The sequence below is a fragment of the Cydia amplana genome, chromosome 6 (genome assembly GCF_948474715.1).
Source record: "Cydia amplana chromosome 6, ilCydAmpl1.1, whole genome shotgun sequence".
Lineage (NCBI taxonomy): Eukaryota > Metazoa > Arthropoda > Insecta > Lepidoptera > Tortricidae > Cydia > Cydia amplana.
In genome coordinates this window covers 6,519,336-6,537,421 of record NC_086074.1, presented here as the reverse complement: position 1 = coordinate 6,537,421, position 18,086 = coordinate 6,519,336, and the positions used below count along the sequence as shown (strand labels likewise).

Below are 18,086 nucleotides of genomic sequence, written 5' to 3'. Positions count from 1 at the left end.
TTTCTACTGTCAAGATCTGGTTGACCAAGTATAGTAACAATATGTATTGTATGTATGTATACAATACATATTGTATATTGTATATATGTGTATTGTACAATATGTATGACGACCGGTCTGGCCTAATGGGTAGTGACCCTGCCTGCTAAGCCGATGGTCCAATCCCGGTAAGGGCATTTATTTGTGTGATGAACACTAATATTTGTTCCGGAGTCATGGATGTTTTCTATGTATATAAGTATGTATTTATCTATATAAGTATGTGTATCGTCGCCTAGCACCCATAGTACAAGCTTTGCTTAGTTTGGGGCTAGGTTGATCTGTGTAAGATGTCCCCCAATATTTATTTATTTATTTATTTATTTAATATAGTATTATTGTCGACAGGTGTCGGGGGCGCAGCGCGGGCGCGAGCGGCATGCGGCCCCTGCGGCAGACGCCCATGGAGGTCGGCTAGCGCGCGCGCAGCCCCCGCGCCCCTCGCCCCGCCCCACAGCCATGGAACTCTCTGACGTGCCGAGACACCGACCCCTTGCCTTCGATAAGGTGAGTGTACTTTACTTGATGATCCATGCAGCAGAGGGGCTACCGCGAACCACGTACGACGTGTTGCATCTCTGCCGCACTTGTAATTTCGTATGTAAGTGTGACAGGGAGGCAACATGTCGAACGTGGTTCGCGGTAGGCCTTCAGAGCCAGAGTCAGCAAGCGTCCAGCCCCCGCGCTTTTTATACAGGGTGTTGCCTGTAACACGGGCAAATAATTTAAACATAAGTATATTATACTCCTCAAACTAAAGCTTTTGTTAAACAACTTTTAAAACATATGAATTCTTTAGACTTCCTCTTTTTCATACAAAATAAATATTGCCTTCAATGTACGCTGACATGTGTTTGACGTTGTCACACTTAAACATAACAAAATTTGCAGTACATTGCGTCTTAGAATATAATTCATAATTCATAATTCATAATTTTTTATTGCAACCATGGTACAGTATAGATGTCAAGTATAAATGTACAATGTCTCACATGGACCCTGTAAGGGCACAGCATAGCTTTCTTATAACAATATTATTATATTTACATATTATCATTAATTTGTTTCTATTATATGACAAAATTATATTGTATGTATTACATTATCTCAAAATCAGGTTCAAATTCCTAATAAATGTATTAGCTTATATAATTAATGTACAATATTCATATAATAAGATTAATTTTTAGTTATTATTTAGCTAAGTATTTATAAATGTCATTGTTTTAATTATAATAAATTATTTAGAATATCCTGTAACATTATCATCGAAAAAGTCCTTTAAGTCGTAATAACATTTATTTATTAGAAAGTCTTTCAACATTTTATTAAATTTTTTGTCACTTGTTTGAGCTTTGATGTCGTTTTTAAGGTGATTATATATTTTAACTGCCATGACGTTTGGACTTGTACTATGAAGTTTTAGTTTAGAAGTTGACGGCAATGCTAGATCATGCTTAAACCTTGTTTCGAAGCGTCGGGGCTGGTCTACTAACTTTGTAAATAGGTCCGAATGTTTTCTTACGAATTTACAAATTTCGAAAATATACATCGAAGTTAGTGTTAGAATTTCGTACTTGATGAAGTATGGTCTACAGCTATCTGGAATCCTAATATTCGCGAGGATGCGTACGCATTTCTTCTGGAGTAAAAATAAATCGTTTGCGTCTGTGCTATTTCCCCAAAGTATAATACCGTACTTGAGCCAAGAGTAGGCATAAGCATAATAGGCTATTTTTGCCGATTGTAGACTAGTTGATTTTTTTAATTCTCTCAGGGCATAAATGAACTTGAGCATTTTATTTTTGATTTTCGTAACATGTGCTTTCCAGTTTATGCCTGTGTCAATATCAAAACCTAGAAGGGTGAAAGTTTCTACACATTCCAGTTTGTGGCCGTTAAACGAATAATCAATTTCTAAAGCGCGCTTTTGTACTGGTTTAAATTGCATAATTTTTGTTTTGTTTAAATTTATTTCCAGATTGTGGTCATTGAGCCAGCTGACTACTTTATTCATTGTGTCATTTAGGTCTGTGTCCAGAGTGTCGTTATTTAGACATGATGTGAGAATTGAGACGTCATCCGCAAATAACACGCATGATTTGTCTATGACTTTAGGGAGTTCATTTATATAAATTATAAATAGCAAACAACTAATTACACTTCCCTGGGGTATAGAGTGATTTATGATTTGCTTGTCTGATTTCACGTTTGTTATTAAACCCGTGTTATGATCGTGGTATTGGACTTCAACGTATTGCTTACGATTTTTTAAGTAAGAAGCAAACCATTTATGTGTTATACCTCTCACTCCTATGTCGTATAACTTATCCAATAGTAGGTTACATTGTACGCGGTCGTAGGCTTTAGACATGTCTAGGAGGATTCCAACTGCATATTTTTTGTCATTTAGGGTATTTAGCACCTCCTGTATAAATTTGTAAGTAGCAAGTTCAGTGGATCGGTTCTTACGAAAGCCGTTCTGACAGTCGTCAAATACATCGTATTTTTCACAGAATGAGTAAAGACGTTTACACATGGCTGTTTCAAACACCTTTGAGGACGCGGGCAAAAGAGAAATAGGTCGATAATTGCTAGGGTTTGATTTGGCGTCTTTTTTATGTATGGGCTTAATGACGGAAATTTTTAATCTGTCGGGGAATATTCCTTCTAAAAAGGACTGATTTATTAGCGTACAATATGGCAAAGTTAGTTCATCAGCGCAAAACTTAATTAATGCAGATGGTAGCTCGTCTATGCCGTAACTATACTTATCTTTTAATTCCTTAATTATCTTGTTTACTTCAAGCGGCTCGACCGGCCGGAGGTACATTGTATTGGTAACCGGCTGGCGCACGGGTCGCCCGCGCGGGGCGGCTCCCCCGCTGACCCCTCCAACTGACGCAAAAAATGCATTGAATGCATTCGCAACCTGCTTTGGATCGGACGATAGATTATTATGGACATCCAGTTCAATGTTATGCTTGGTCTGTTTTACATTTTTGTTAGTGCGCTCTTTAATTATTCGCCACATAGATTTAGATATGTTTTTGGAGGCAGTTATTTCTTTAATGTATTGGTTTCTTTTGGAATTAAGGATAACTCGTTTTAGTAGCTTTTCATACTGCTTGTAGTGTTTAGTAAGAATAGGGTTTTTTGTATACGAAACAAGGATTTTTAAAAGTCTTTTTGATTTGCACGATATTTTAATACCTTTTGATAGCCATGTTTTTTTAGGTAGTCCAATCTTCACTTTTTTAATAGGTATATAAATGTCAAGGATGTCCTTTAATATAAATTCAAAGTTGTTATAATTATCATTAATATTATTATTACTATTTATTACTCTATTCCAATCAATTGTTTGCAGGTGTGCTTTGAACTCATACATATTGTTTTTATTAAAAATTCTTTTTTGGCTTTTCCACGTTATTTTATGTATATTTTGTTGCTCATTTAAGTGTATTATAGTGCCTTTATGGTCAGACAAACCGAAGTCATAAACATATGTTGATATAGACTTTCCCGTGAAATTGGTAAATATTAAGTCTAAGCAAGTGGATGAATTATTTGTGACTCGCGTTGGTTCATGTATCTGTTGAGTATAATTATATTGTAACATACAGTGTAATAAATCCAACGATTTTTTGTCATTTTCTAAAATATTTGTGTTAAAGTCACCTCCTATTATTATATTTTTCTTACTATATTTCTTATTTAATAATTCTAGAACAAGTTTTAATTGTATATAAAATATGTCAGGTAGTCGACTATTCCAGTATATAACAATAAGTATTATATTTAATTTAGTTAATTCAACAGCAGCAATTTCGATTACATATTCGATGGAGTAGTCCATAATGTCCTTTCGCTCGACATATTCCATATCGTCGCGCAGTAGTATGCAGCAGCCGCCTCCCGCGTAGTTGACTCGAGACAGTGATGCCGCTAGGATGTAGTTGCTGATATTGATGAGATGTTCTTTTTCCTTTGATAGCCAAGATTCGGATATACATACAGCTTGGTATTGGTTATCGCTCGGTTCTAAAAGTGCGTCTAGTAAAGTAGTTTTGTTGAATACACTTTGCATATTTTGGTACAGGATTTTAAGTGATTCTTTATTTTCAGATGTTACGAAAGTTAGCAGATTGTTGTGAAGTGTTTAAAGTGATATCTTCTGTGCGTCGCGTGTTTGTTTTGGTTTCATTTGTGACGGTAGAACTGCGGCTAGTGTTTGGGCTATGTAGTTGTGTTTCAGGTGTAGGCTGGGTTTGTAGATCGACTAGTTTTCCGTTCACATATAATTTGTTATGGCGAATCACGGCATGATGTCCGCTTTGTCTAGCGAGACGTAAACTTGCAGTTAGTGCTCTTCTGTCTTTTAGCGATTGTTCGCTCAGGTATTCGGAAACAGACAATCCGGTATTTCTAAAGTGGTGATTGTTTTGTAGGATGTACTTTGTCATACGTTTGCTGATAAGTTCTATTATTAAGGGTCGGTGTGATTGGTCAGGTCTAGATTTAGTGAGCTTTCCTATTCTGGACATGTCCTCGATATAACCAGATACATTTATATTCATAATATCCTGGAATAGGTAGATAACACGGTTATGTAGTTCACTTTCACTTTCTCCTTGGTATTCATATAGCCCGTGAATAACTAATTTCTTGCTGTTTTCTTCAGGATTGCTCGGCAGCGGCAACGCGTTGGCAGTTTTGTTTTTTAGTTGGTCTAGTTCTTGCTTAAGTTTCATATTTTCTTGTTCTAGGTTTTTTATCTTGTTGTCAATGCTAGATATACTAATTTTTATGTTAGTCTGTTCGGCTGTTAATTTTTCAGTGTGGAATGTAATGTCATTTCTAAGGGTGGATACTGCTCGCTGTATTTCGGTGAGCATTAGCTGGTAATTTTGGCTTAGCTTTTGATCTAAAAGTTTGCTGATGCTGTCTAAGCTGATAGTTGCGTTGTTATGTTGCTCATTTATCGAAGAGTGTACACCAGTGTTTGGAGAGATCGATACATTAGATTGATTTTTAGTTTGATCGTTATCTGTGTCTTCGACTGACATCGAAGTGTCGTTTAAAATTACACTAGTTAAGTTTCGAATTGGAGTATCGTCATTTCTAAGAGGACGTCGAGTAGTAACATTATAGCACTGTGGACAGAGCCAGGATCTTTCTATCTCGAATTTTTTGCTCATGTATTGCGCAGTTGTTATATTTAGGCATCGGTAGTGGTAATTATCGAGACATGCAGTGCATTTTATTCTTTCGCTGGGGTATGAGATCTCCAGTTTGCAGTTTGCACAATTCATGTTGTAATCTGGGACTTGTTATCCGTTAGCCAATCACGATATCGGGAGGGAGAGAGTTGGCTATAGTATTGGCTGCCGTAAGAGCGAGATAGCCGTTTGCGCCCACCAATCGTAGCGTAGATCAGTTATTTCTTTGAAATGGCGGTTGCCGTTGTGCACTTTAGACACTGATATTAGTCAATATAACACTGTAATTTCAGGTTTCACACACTCATTAGAGTTATCAGAAGGTACACTTGCACTGGGTATATAGTTCTTGGAGCTTTCTTAACTCTTTCTCACACAAAATAATTTAGACTCGAGCACCGTATTTAGCGGGTGCGTTCCGTATCACGCGCGTATACTTTAAAGTGTAATAAAAATCAAAACATAAGTTATTTTTAAAAGTTGCTGAACAAATGTTGATCAGTTTGAGGAGTATAGCATAACTGTTTAATTTATTGCTCCTGTTACAGGAAACACCCTGTATAGGTACACGCATATTTTAATTCGATAATAGGTATTATGTGATAAAATTGATCCCAACAAAAACATTTTCATGTAAATTGTTGCCAAAACGAGACAGTATGGCTCGCACTACCAAAAAGTTATCAGATCTCATGCCTCTACACGCCCTAACTCTACAAGCCCTAACTTCACAAACTCTACCTGGAATCTGACTCTACTCTGGCCTTAAGTAGTCAGAATTCCCGCTTTCTAGGACTTCAGGAAGTACCCTAAGAATTTTGATGATCATCACTTCTTCAGTGAGCGAGCCAATGGTGAAATCAAGGTTTTTTAGATGTCAATAAAATCATAAGTAAGTATTTTAAGAGCTATGCAATCGAAGCTTTTTATGTTTAGGCAATAAATCCACTATTGACATCATATCCCGAGAATTTTGTTTATATATCTGGTATATGCAAACCAACATACAAGATTTGAGGGTTTAAAATAAACGACGAAGTGCTTTGAGAAAAGGTAAGTAGTGCCCTGGCGTTGCGCTTGGCTTTGCTCGTCTTGGCGGGGGCACTTAATTAAGAACACTTCCAGGATATAACGCCACATTGCCGGTACTTATTTAGATATTATTTTTGCATTTTAGCTTGTGCGTCTTAAACTGCCACCTTACAGCTATTTTTAACTTGGAAACGTAAAATTAGATGTCTCGGACCGCAGTCACAAGCCCAAAAATAATTATAAAATATTATGAAAGTATTTGTGGTAAGTATACACTTTATTCATAGTAGGTAGGTACTTACTTTATGAATGGTATTTCTCTAAAACCCTGAATTTTCGAAAATCCTTTAAATAGCAAAATGGCTGCTCAGTGCTCACGTTGCGACTTTTTTTCCTAACTAAAACATAATTAATGTACTTAGAGGCCCACGCAAAATCTTTTGTAAGTATGTAGGTAACTTAAATAGGTATTAAAATAATATTTACTAGTCTTAGTTCTAATAGTGTGCTTAATAAAAACTGAAAGTACCTATGTAAATAGTGAAGCAAATAGATAGCAGCCTCTCATAAATCTTAGCACTTTGATTTCTATTTTGGTGCGGCGGCCACTTTCCCCCTACATTATGCATCACGTCGATTCTAGAAGTAACGCCTTCCCCTGCTATTTATTTTTAACAAGAACCCTAGAGCGGCGCCTCTGGCTTTTCTGAAAATCGATAGGGTTCGCTTCACCCGGCTTCAAGCTGGCCTCTTCTTTCCGTATTCATAAGGTAAGCCCTCGCACGTCATGCATATGTTAATAAAGATTTTCCGAAAACATTACATCGTTTTATCAGTCAAAATTTTGTAGTTTTGTTTCAGTCTGGACGAAGGCCGTTTTGTGATAAAGCTCCGGTAATGCTTTGGGGACTTGTAATAAAAAACCTAATCTCTGTTGACAATTCTCGGAAGCCATTGCCTTGAATGTGCCGTGGTCACGGCAGCCCGGTCGTGACGGAGCACACAATTCTGCGCGACAGCCGCTTCGATAACTCCGATCCATTACATTAATTGGCGAAAGCTATTTCATGAGAATGGTACGGCGAGAAATAGCGAGACTGGTGTTCCTGCCGTTGATATCTGTGATTTACAACCTAACAACTCCCGTTGTTGATTGTAGCGACGCCACACACGCTCAGCTGCAACCCTTTGTTGTCCCGCGGGCGCAGAGCCCACGCATAATGGTGGCTGGAATAACAAACAGGGAAACACATTTCTGTTCCAAGAATGCTGTTATATTCATTTTCATAACATCACGATCCTATTTACTCTAAATTAAGCTCAAATATTCAACAAAGATTTTTTCCCAGGGGGTGGAATATCTCCGCCTAATTTTTGCACGCAATAACCGAGAACCTTCTTATAAGAAAGCCTTCGAGAGTTTTGGGATGATGCCAGATAGCGAGGAGACAAAAAGCGAAATGAGTCCGCCATATTTCCGTGACGTCAGATGATGACTTAGCAACGGATATCTATACGGGTAGCGACCGCTGAAACGAGTTTTCGAGGAGAGTTTTTAATCTTTGCATATTTGGTAGTAGGAGCAGATTGAGGCCCGGTTTTATTCATAGAAGGGTCGGCGGGGAAATAAAAGGGCTGAGTAAGTCCGCAACTTCGCCATTTAGCCGTCCTCCACTCCCGATTGGCTCAATACATTCAACCTAAAACTGGGGCTTTCTTCATTCAGTGCAACCCACGATCGAACACGTATATTCCACGGTAGTATATTAGGCGATTCTGTATAAATAGGGCATTCTAGTCTACAGTTTAACGACTTGGCTGGTTTGAAAGTGATTAATGATGGAAGTTTCAGCAAATGGTTCCGTATAATGGTTTATTAAATGGAATCGACCACGAATAACGTAGGTTGTAACGTTCTATTCATTTTATATATATCATGAAATGAATACATAGGTACTACAAAAAGTATCTACAATATTTACCTACATAGGGTTAGATCAAGATAACTCTGCAACGATTTTGATAGCACACGCAGTACAAATGTTATTTATACGTCATATTTTCATAAAAGTTTGACGTTTAAAATAACACTTGCACTGCGTGTGCTATAAAAATCGTTGCAGACTTATCTTGGTCTAACTCTACCCCTTTTACGAAATTTAGTTTTTCGACATAAGTTATGTCAGTTCGGCCTTCGGTTTCCCAAAATACAACTACCATCGTTATTATACCTATGTACCTATATACCTAAATCTGTTCTCACTTTATGTCGTAATTCGTAACGTAATAACGTTCCATAATCTTACTGTTGTTAATCCTAATAGATCGAAATATTGTCTTCAAACATTGTGTAGGTATCCCTTCGTTTGAAAACAAAACAATCGCGTGTATAGTCTGATTGTCGAGCGGTACGGAGGTCCGGACCGCGGGATGTGACCCGGCCATGTAATTCCGTCCGTTGCGAGAGGACGGGTGTGCCCAGTTCTTTACCCTACCTGTGTATCATGAGCTCCAGACAAGTAAAGGCTATGCGTAAGCATAGAGCGTACTTATGTTGGTTGTAAGCCTTCAACTCGCCCGTGGTCGGCGAGTGGTTAGAACGGCGCCACCGAGCTGCGATCGATCGGGCCCGTGACGTCACCGCCTTAGCCTTCGCGCTCCCGTCTCCGGGGACGAATCACCGTCCACTAACACGCTTAGTCCAACAGTTTAACTGACTATTACACAACTATCATATCTTTAGGATAATCGACGTTCTGGTGAATCAATAAAGTTGTTACATTTAAGATTGCACAATTCATTGCTATTTGGATTAGTCATTTGTGCGAAAATCCTTGAACATTGTCGGTTCTTCTGCTCCCTTAAAACCTTATTGGCTATATTTAATAAATGCAATAAAGCAGTTGAACGAATTGATTCAAAGGCAAAACATCAAACTGAAATAAGGAATCCGAATCTTAAAAAGCAATGAAGTATCTATAACAACGCTTAATCTTAATCTAACAACGCATTCGAATTTTTGAATATACAAAATACTTAATGCCAATAACTGTGGATTTAACATGAATGCTACAAAACCTATCAAAATAGACGAACAACGCGCCTACGGAGGGGTCTCGCCACCAATAACAGAAATCTAATTTCGCCAAGTGCAGCTAAACGGAATCGGAACCATTAACTTTCCCAATTTCACGGAGCCAATACACAGCGCGATCGATATTTTCAATCTGAGCTATTACTACCGACTGCATCTTCGCCATTGGCGCGGTTTGATCGAGTTTGGCGCTTCAGCGCTGCATCGGCTTTGTCCTCGAGGGGGCTTGAGACTGGAGGGTCTGGAGGGCCTCGGCCCGAAGGCAGCTGAGCTCGAGTGCACGTTGACCTAAAAGGACATAAATGACGTCACTAGATTCAAAAGCAATCGCCTTGAACGCATCGCTTGTGCTTCCGATTTATTTTTAACTTGAGAACTTAGCTCGCGTTTTGTTTCATAACTTTGACTTTGCTTTACGAAAGTCTGTTTTTTTTATAACTATGAAGCCCATAGGAATTAGTGTGAAACGCTCATATGTTTCTGGCATAGAAAATGTATGGCGTTAAATGTTATGTTCTCCTGCATAGGTACGGTTAACCAGGCCATTTGAAAAAGAATTATGAATTCTGCAGAATCGCGTAGGCATGATAAAAGCTTACGAAATCAGTTCCGTGCAAATCTATTTGCATCGTTCTAACGATGCGCGTTTTTTGACATGCATGTCATGGGTATAGGTATATTACGCGAAACTTGCTGAGCACGCATGGCGTGCGGGCTGTTGTTAGCGGCACATAATGTTTTAATAATAATGGTGGCGAAATGCGTGCACGTCATAATTTTTTTTTTTTCATTATAGTTCATAATTGCCTACATTTTCAGAATGTATCATGTAGGATATTTTTGTAATACGGAGACGGATGATAATTGAAAATTGTACAAATGTAGGCACATGTTTTACTAATAGGAACCATATAGGCCATAGGTTCCCAAAGTGGTCAATACCGCCCCCCAGTGCGCGCAGAAGAGTTTCAGGGGGGCGGTAGAGACCTCGGAAGCGATTGGGGGGCGTTCATGCTGCCCAGGGGGGCGCTCCCGCAAGTGAAAAAAAAAACTAAAATATTAATAGATAATACGAATTACGAGTAGATTTATTTATATAGGGTTACTTCAGTTACTTGTGTTTTCGCAATTTATTTTATTTACCTATTCGCTAAATTAGGTCAATCAAATAAGATCCAAAATGCATTTTGAGGAATTAATTCTCACTAAGCTAGAAATCGTTTTAATACCTTCATTTGGTCCTAAATTAAATGCGTGTAATCAGAGTTTGCACAATTCCAGGAGGTGTCCATAAATTTTGTAAGCCTTGGAAGATAAATTTTTCCTTGGATTTCCAAACCACTTGATGTACGTAGAAGGAATCATCAATTACAATGTCACTACCAGCAATATTTTGTGATCATATACTGGCGAAAAAGAATGTCGGATTTTAACACAATTATGCAAAAAAAATAATTAAAGGTAGCCAATTTTCCTCCGCCGGATCCTCAGATATCCATTTTTATCATGTTTAGACGAATTTTTTGACGAAAAAACTGAAAAATAGCTAGAATTTATGCACACCTGGAATAGAGGAAATCGGATTACACGCATTTAGGACCAAATGAAGGCTTTAAAATGAGTTCCAGCTGGAATACATTTTCGAAAAGTTCTAATTTAATTGGCCTAAATATCAGTTTTAGAAAGTTGACAAATTAGGTCTTTGTTGTAAATCTTCCAGGCCAATTCGAACGTGCCCCTGACATCAAACCGTAAGAAGTATCGGTAGACGTTCATAGTTTTTCCGTGAATTAAAAATAGGTACCTACGTTAATTCCGCTATTATTCCGTGATGGTGGGCGCTGAAATTTTTTTTGACACCTAAGTGGGCGGTGGCCCAAAAAAGTTTGGGAACCTATGATATAGGCGCATCACATAAATCTCAGTATAAATTACGAAATCCGGTTCGAAATACCGAAGAAGAATAAGTCCGAAGAAAAAAGAACCAGTTCGGCCTACCATGGACATAGGAAAGCCTAATAGGGATGTTGACAATTTTTTGGAACTGGTTTCATTTTGTAGATAGACACGTAATAATTACAGAAAAAAATATTAAAAAAATATATTCATTAATTTTGAATAAGAAAACATGTATAATAAGTTTCGTGTTTAAATTTCGCGCCTAAACGCTCCAAACTGTCACGTGACCTTGATGACGTAACGGCGTTTTAAACAAACTGCTGTCAGTAATTTTTTTAAATTCTTTATATGGCAACTGACAATTTTTTTTAAAGCCTTAACACACTACCGCATCGGACAGCGACCTTCTTTCTCGCTCTAACTTATAGCTGCGTCCTTAACGCACCACCTTACACACTATCGATTCGTGCGCCGCACCGCACCAAGATCGCGTTTCGGTACGATAATCTGTAGACACTTAGGCAGGTTTTATAACTTGTCTTTGGTGATTCCACTGTGATTACGTCACGCGCTCCGATTGGCGTTTGCAGTCACGTGATACTGGGCATTATTTTAAATACTTTTGATTATTTTTAATTAATTTATTACAGATATTTACACTTGCAAAATATGATTTTCCGCGTTCTAATATTCCCTGCTATGGTAAAAACATAACATATTATATATTCGCGATTCATGTCAACATCCCTATTGAAAATGGGGGTTTTTGCTGTATTTAGGTGTTATTAATGTATGTACATCGATACTTTTTTTTTTATCTTTATCTTTATACTGTATAGGTAATACTGTTTCGTCATTTAAAAAGACTTAGTTGCTAAGCGGGCGAGGTGTTCAAAATTACCTTGACACGCTTTTATATATTTGTCTTAACAATAAAGTTGTGTCAAGATGATTTTGAACACCTCGCCCGCTTAGCAATTTATGCTGCTGACTGTACACTTATATAAACTTTTCTTGTTTGGAACTAACAATGTAATAAAGCCCTCATCATCATCATCATCATCATCATCATGCCTATATTAAAGAGTTACTGTTTATAAAAAGTGCAGGGGTGGTCCTTTACGCATTAAGTATTACCTACGTATAGTTACGTACTTACTAATCTTGTAGTTTTATATTTATGTCAGGCGTGGCTCACTCCGGGATTTCGTTGCTTTGCTACAGGTAGCTAAAAGTACATCCGTTCCACGCCAATTTTGGTGGCTAGCCATAAGCCGCGCGAGGCGCTGTCGCTACCTAGCAGCCATATATCTGTGCTGATCGTAACAGACGCGTTTTGTTAGAGAGTGAGGCTTCTGTACCTAGTACTAGGTATTATTTATTCTGTGTTTACGTTCGTTTTGTCTAATTTCAGATGGAAAGTTTAATAAAAGAAATGCAAGATCCAGAATCGGGTGTGCCTGTTCGAAGTCAAAAACTCTTTCTCACCTACATTCCGTCTGCTTTTATGGGTAAGATTAAGTCTTATCGCAATCCTAGTTAATAATAGTCGCACTGTTATCTCTCACGCAGCCAAAACAACTTGTCCAAGTTGACATATTATCAACTTCCTCTTTCTAGTACAAAAATACATTAGTTAAATTTAGTTTGGCGATATTTTTAGCTTAGACTGGTAGCCCAGCGATAGGCTGTGAGGCTCTCAAGCCTTTTTGTCTAGAACCCCTGCTTGTACTGTACCAGTTAGTTTCATGTACTTAAACTATCATTTGGTACCGTAAAACCACGCAACTATAGTACAAAATTTCTCAATTATGGTTTGTGACTATTATTTGAATGATGCAGAAAGTTATGAGGCATTATATATTAATTAATAACAGGAATAATTCGAAATAAACAATAAAATAACATTTGAATCGATACTTAATTACTTACGTATCAAACCTGGCCCATAAGTATAGTTATAGTATTTTATTAATTCAATTCAAGGAAACTATGTTTAAATTAATTTATGTTTAGTCATAGAGAAATATACTAAGACAAGAGTGCTCACTCCATCTCCATACATCAGTTAGACTATTAATTTCAGTGTCTACATCTAGCATCGAGTAGCGTGACTATCAGTACTGCTACTTGACAATAGATGTAGCACCGAACGGAAGGTTTTATCTCAACAGCATAAGACTTTCCGGTCGGTGCTACATCTATTGTCAAGTAGCAGTACTGCTAGTTCCGCTACTCGATGCTAGATGCTAATAGTCTTTTTGGTACTAAAACTGATGTATGGAGTGAGCAATCTATGTATTTTTTTTCTCTATGGTTTAGTATAGTTAATTATATCTAATCGAATTAACTTACACAATGTTTTTATAATTGTAAATAATTTTTGAATCTGACGATGTACAATTAATACAAATAAATATATTCTATTCTATTGTATTGGACTATAACTAGTTGGGTGGTGTTACGGTACCTGCTCATCGGAGAGGGCACCGTGAGGAAACCTGCATACAAATACAGCTGCAAGGTGCTAATAAATTCAAGTTCGAATGAACTCCTCTATCCGTATTGGGCTAACAGTGAAGACAGTAGCTCAAACCCTTTTGTGAGAGAAGCCCTTCGCCCAGTAGTGGGACGTACTTACAATGACTTACATAGGCTGGTGATGTGATGATATTATTTTTTTCAAATCACAAGTTATTAGATGTTTAAGTAGTTTCATTAAACCATTTTGTTTGTTATGTTCTTAGATTGTAGGTATCACGAATTGGCATTTTTATTACGCAAAATTCAAAATTAATTTTAGGATCCATGAACATTAAGACTGTCCTCAAACTAAGCAATACCAACGAATTATTTTCAATTTCAAAACCATCAAGAACATAGCTACAATGCTACAATGCAAATAGAGCTACATGCATACTGGATGTTTTTTATTTGCTTCAATGTTATTTTACAATGTGGTTTTGAAAGTAAACTTTGTTTTGCATATAGCCAACGCGAAGAAAGAGGCTCTAGAAATGTCTCACTCGGCTCACTCAGGTAACACCAGAACTTCTACAAAATCCTTACTCTATGTTGTCTAAAATTACCTACTGCACAGCAGTATATTTCTGTCTACGCAATATACCTATCTGCATTCAATTCAGTATCTGAAACAAACATTGATGTCGAGCCATATTAAGCGAAACTAGCCAAAGTAAATAAAAAAATGCCAATTTCGTTACCGTATACTCCCTTAAGTCCCTTTTGATGATAGTTTAAGTGGTCAATGGCATAGTCATGGCATAGTAAACATAATCCAGAAGTCAACAATAGGCACCAACGCGTGAGCATCGTCTTGAATAAGAAATGTGCAAGATATGCCAATACTTACCCATTAAGGAACATTATTGGTCTACGAGCCAAAAAGAGTGATTTTGTTCAGAATTGAGCAATCTCTGTACATAGACCAGCACCACTAGGTACGGCATGCGTTGCCCGTCTGATTATAAAATCAATAGCGCGCCATAAGTATTTAATGTCTGCTGGCGGCCGTTCACCGCCGCCAATTCTTGCTTATTCTAGCCCATTATTTATTGACGATAAACGTCAGGTTCATATTGCACATAAATACGTACTAACTACTACCCTAACGCTTAAACAAAGCAATTTCACATGTCAGTTTAAGCCGATACGTACTTGCGCAAGTTATTGAGAAAAGTGAAATCTCCTGTAGATTTGTAGAGTTTTCTACCTATAGGTTTGGGGCGCCAACTGGAATATCATACGAGTATTTACGTATTCTGTAGCTAAGATGGCAGAAACAGTAAACTTATAAATTTGTAATTAATCTAAGAAAAAGTATTAATGAGAGAACATAACAAATTGTACCTAACAAAAAATATTATAACATAATCTGCTGCTGCAACAGTTTTAGTTATCATCGAGAAATGTATAAAATGTAGTATTAATAAATTAAATTACATGATTTTCTTCGTACAAAAAATATGTGCGTATGTATTTAAATAGGTATATGTTATATCGCCGTCTCATGGCCAATACGAGTACATAGAGTAAAACCAATCCTAAAATGTACGCGCCTCTATTATATTTTTCAAACCGGATCTAAACTGTACTGTACATAAAATCCGTCAGATCTGGATTCATTGATCCGGATGATTCTTGTTTTATAGGTATTGGAAACTCAAACCACCACTAATCGACATATTAAATATCGTGAAAACGTTGGCAGATGTGCGTGCATATTAAGATTGCCTAAAAACCATAATGCACGTAACTACAAAATTACAAGTTTCTCCTACATTTGCTACTTTGACAGATTCATAATAAGTGTTCCTTCTAAATTGGCTTTATCTGTAACCCAACTGCTCGGTTGTTCCCCTGGGGTCAGAGCAACCACAAAGGGGACACAAATAGGCTAATTTTCCATGTTTCAGGTTATGATCTTGTCGAATGGCTAATGGACCGGTTCAATCTCGACGAACAAAGTAACGGTAAGTTTTGGTAATTAATATTTACTTTATTTATTCTTATTAAAAAAACAATGAGGACCGATGTTTCGACACGTTTCGTGGTCGCAGATACCTAACAAATTGGTTCAACAAAAATTACCCGACTTGTAAGGTAGACAATGTAGACAACACAAATTCGTACCACCGATGGAGAACTTTTTAACTACCTATAGGTACACTATACACCATCAAAGTATTAAAGTAAGTATTTTGTATTCTGTTTCAGTTGAAGCAATAAATTTAGCCAATCAACTCTGCCAGTATGGTTACTTCTTTCCTGTCAACGATTCGAAAAACTTAGTGTTAAAAGATGATTCTTCTCTATATAGATTTCAAGTAAGTGTACCCACTTTTATATTAAATAGCCGCAGCGATATGTACCCTACTACTACTACTATACCTACGAGTATACGCCACGTATTTTGTTTATGTAAATGGAGACGGAACAAGCCATATATGCTGTATGTAAACGCGAACAAGATTGTGACCTATCGAATATAGATCAGCCCGCCGCCCGCCTCCAACGTATCACGCACCATAAATGTAGTTTAGAAGTACATAGGTACATCTCAGACAAATGTTCAGTATTAAGATTCCAAGGCATTTGAACAAGTGTCACCCAAACCCCTTAGGCTGGTTTTAGTGTCACGCGGACCGTCCGTGCGGATCGCTCCGCACCGGAACAATAATTCAGGGAGCGTTTTAGAGTAAATCTGACGGTCGTCCGCGTGGACAGCTTTCCCATACAATTTGGCGGTGCGGAGCGATCCGCACGGACGGTCCGCGTGGCACTAAAACCACCCTTAAATAACCTGTTTCTCCCCTTGTTCCATAGAGCCCATATTATTGGCCGTGGCAACCGCCACGGGTCGGCGGCTCGGCGCCCGGCCTGGCCGGCTCCGACAACGTCGAGTACGCCATCTACCTCGTGAAGAGAACACTGCGCAACAAGCAGCGACATGGTCTCGAAGATCACGAGGTGGAAGCGCTCGCCAACCTGAAGAAGAACCTCGCTGCGAAGTGGGACTTCATTACTATGCAGGCTGAAGAGCAGGTTTGTTCTATAGTTTATGTGAGTCCAGATAACTCGTGAAGCGAATGCTACACAACAATCATCGACATGGTCCCAAAGACCACGAAGTGGAATCGCTGGCCAACCTCAAGATGAACCTCGCTGCGAAGTGAGACTTTTTATTAGGTACTACGCAGACTGAAGATCAGGTTTGGTCAATAACTTATGAGAGATTATGGACTAGGTAACTCGTGGAGTGAACGTTGCGAACCACATTTGTCGAACTGGATTTACTTACTATAGACCAAAGTTACAGTTAACTAAGTGTAAGCCACAAAAAAAGGCAACCTCATCTAAATTATTACCTACATTTTTCTAGTGATCTTTATAAGTATCCAGAAAAGACCGACCTTAAAATATCCCTAACCAAACAAAATTATTTAAACCGTATCTAGACTATAAAATGTTACTTTACAAGTTGTATTCTGTTTCCTCAGGTGCGGCTAGCGAAAGATCGCAAGAAGGGGGATAAGATAGTCAGCGACAGCCAAGAGCGAGCCTACTGGAGAGTGGCGCGGCCACCGCCGGGACAGCCGAGCGTGCAGGAAACCTGCCCCGTGCCTGTCCGCTCGAGGGTACCCAAGGCCAAGAAGCGGACCATCCAGCAAATCACCAGAGAGGTGCGTCTCTTGCACACAGTCGTGTAGAACAGTAGGATAGAGTGAGAGCCAGGAGTGTGGAGAGAGTGGCGCGGTCACCACCGGGACAGTTGAGCGTGCAGGAGAGCTGCCCTGTGCTGTCTGCTCAAGGGTACCCAAGGCCAATAAGCGGACCATCCTGTAGATCTTCAAGGAGGTACGTCTCGGACACGCTGTCGTGCAGAACACTAGGATAGAGTGAGACAGCTAGAAGCCAGCATCACGGCCACCGCCCGGACAACCGAATATTCAAGAAACCTGCCATGTGACCGCCTTTACTCTTAGCATTGCTTCTTTATTCTGAAATATAAAATATAGACAAAATAATGTCTCTCGCGGCAGTCGCGGCCCACAAAGTCCAAAGGCAATGAAATCAATGACTGGCTTAAAATAGGTATATTTTGAACCCTTGACCCACCTCATCATACGTCACCGCCCTACCTCTTCTATTATAGTAGTTATGTATAGTAATAGTCAACTGAAAAAAAAATATAACTAGAGATAATTGTACAAGGAAGCAAGTACTATATAGGTACCGTAATATTTTTGTATTATTCTTACTTCCATGTTTTTTACACT

General features: G+C 38.4%; 1 protein-coding gene across 1 annotated transcript in view; it reads left to right on the top strand.

Moving 5' to 3' along the window:
* LOC134648773 (regulator of G-protein signaling 9) overlaps positions 1-18,086 on the top strand; it is a 31,608-nt gene that overhangs the window by 5,452 nt on the left and 8,070 nt on the right. The window contains exons 3-8 of the mRNA XM_063503328.1: positions 388-546; positions 12,701-12,797; positions 15,723-15,779; positions 16,024-16,133; positions 16,633-16,851; positions 17,307-17,489. Of these exons, the coding sequence (XP_063359398.1) occupies positions 388-546; positions 12,701-12,797; positions 15,723-15,779; positions 16,024-16,133; positions 16,633-16,851; positions 17,307-17,489 (825 nt within the window). The remainder of the gene's footprint in view (positions 1-387; positions 547-12,700; positions 12,798-15,722; positions 15,780-16,023; positions 16,134-16,632; positions 16,852-17,306; positions 17,490-18,086) is intronic.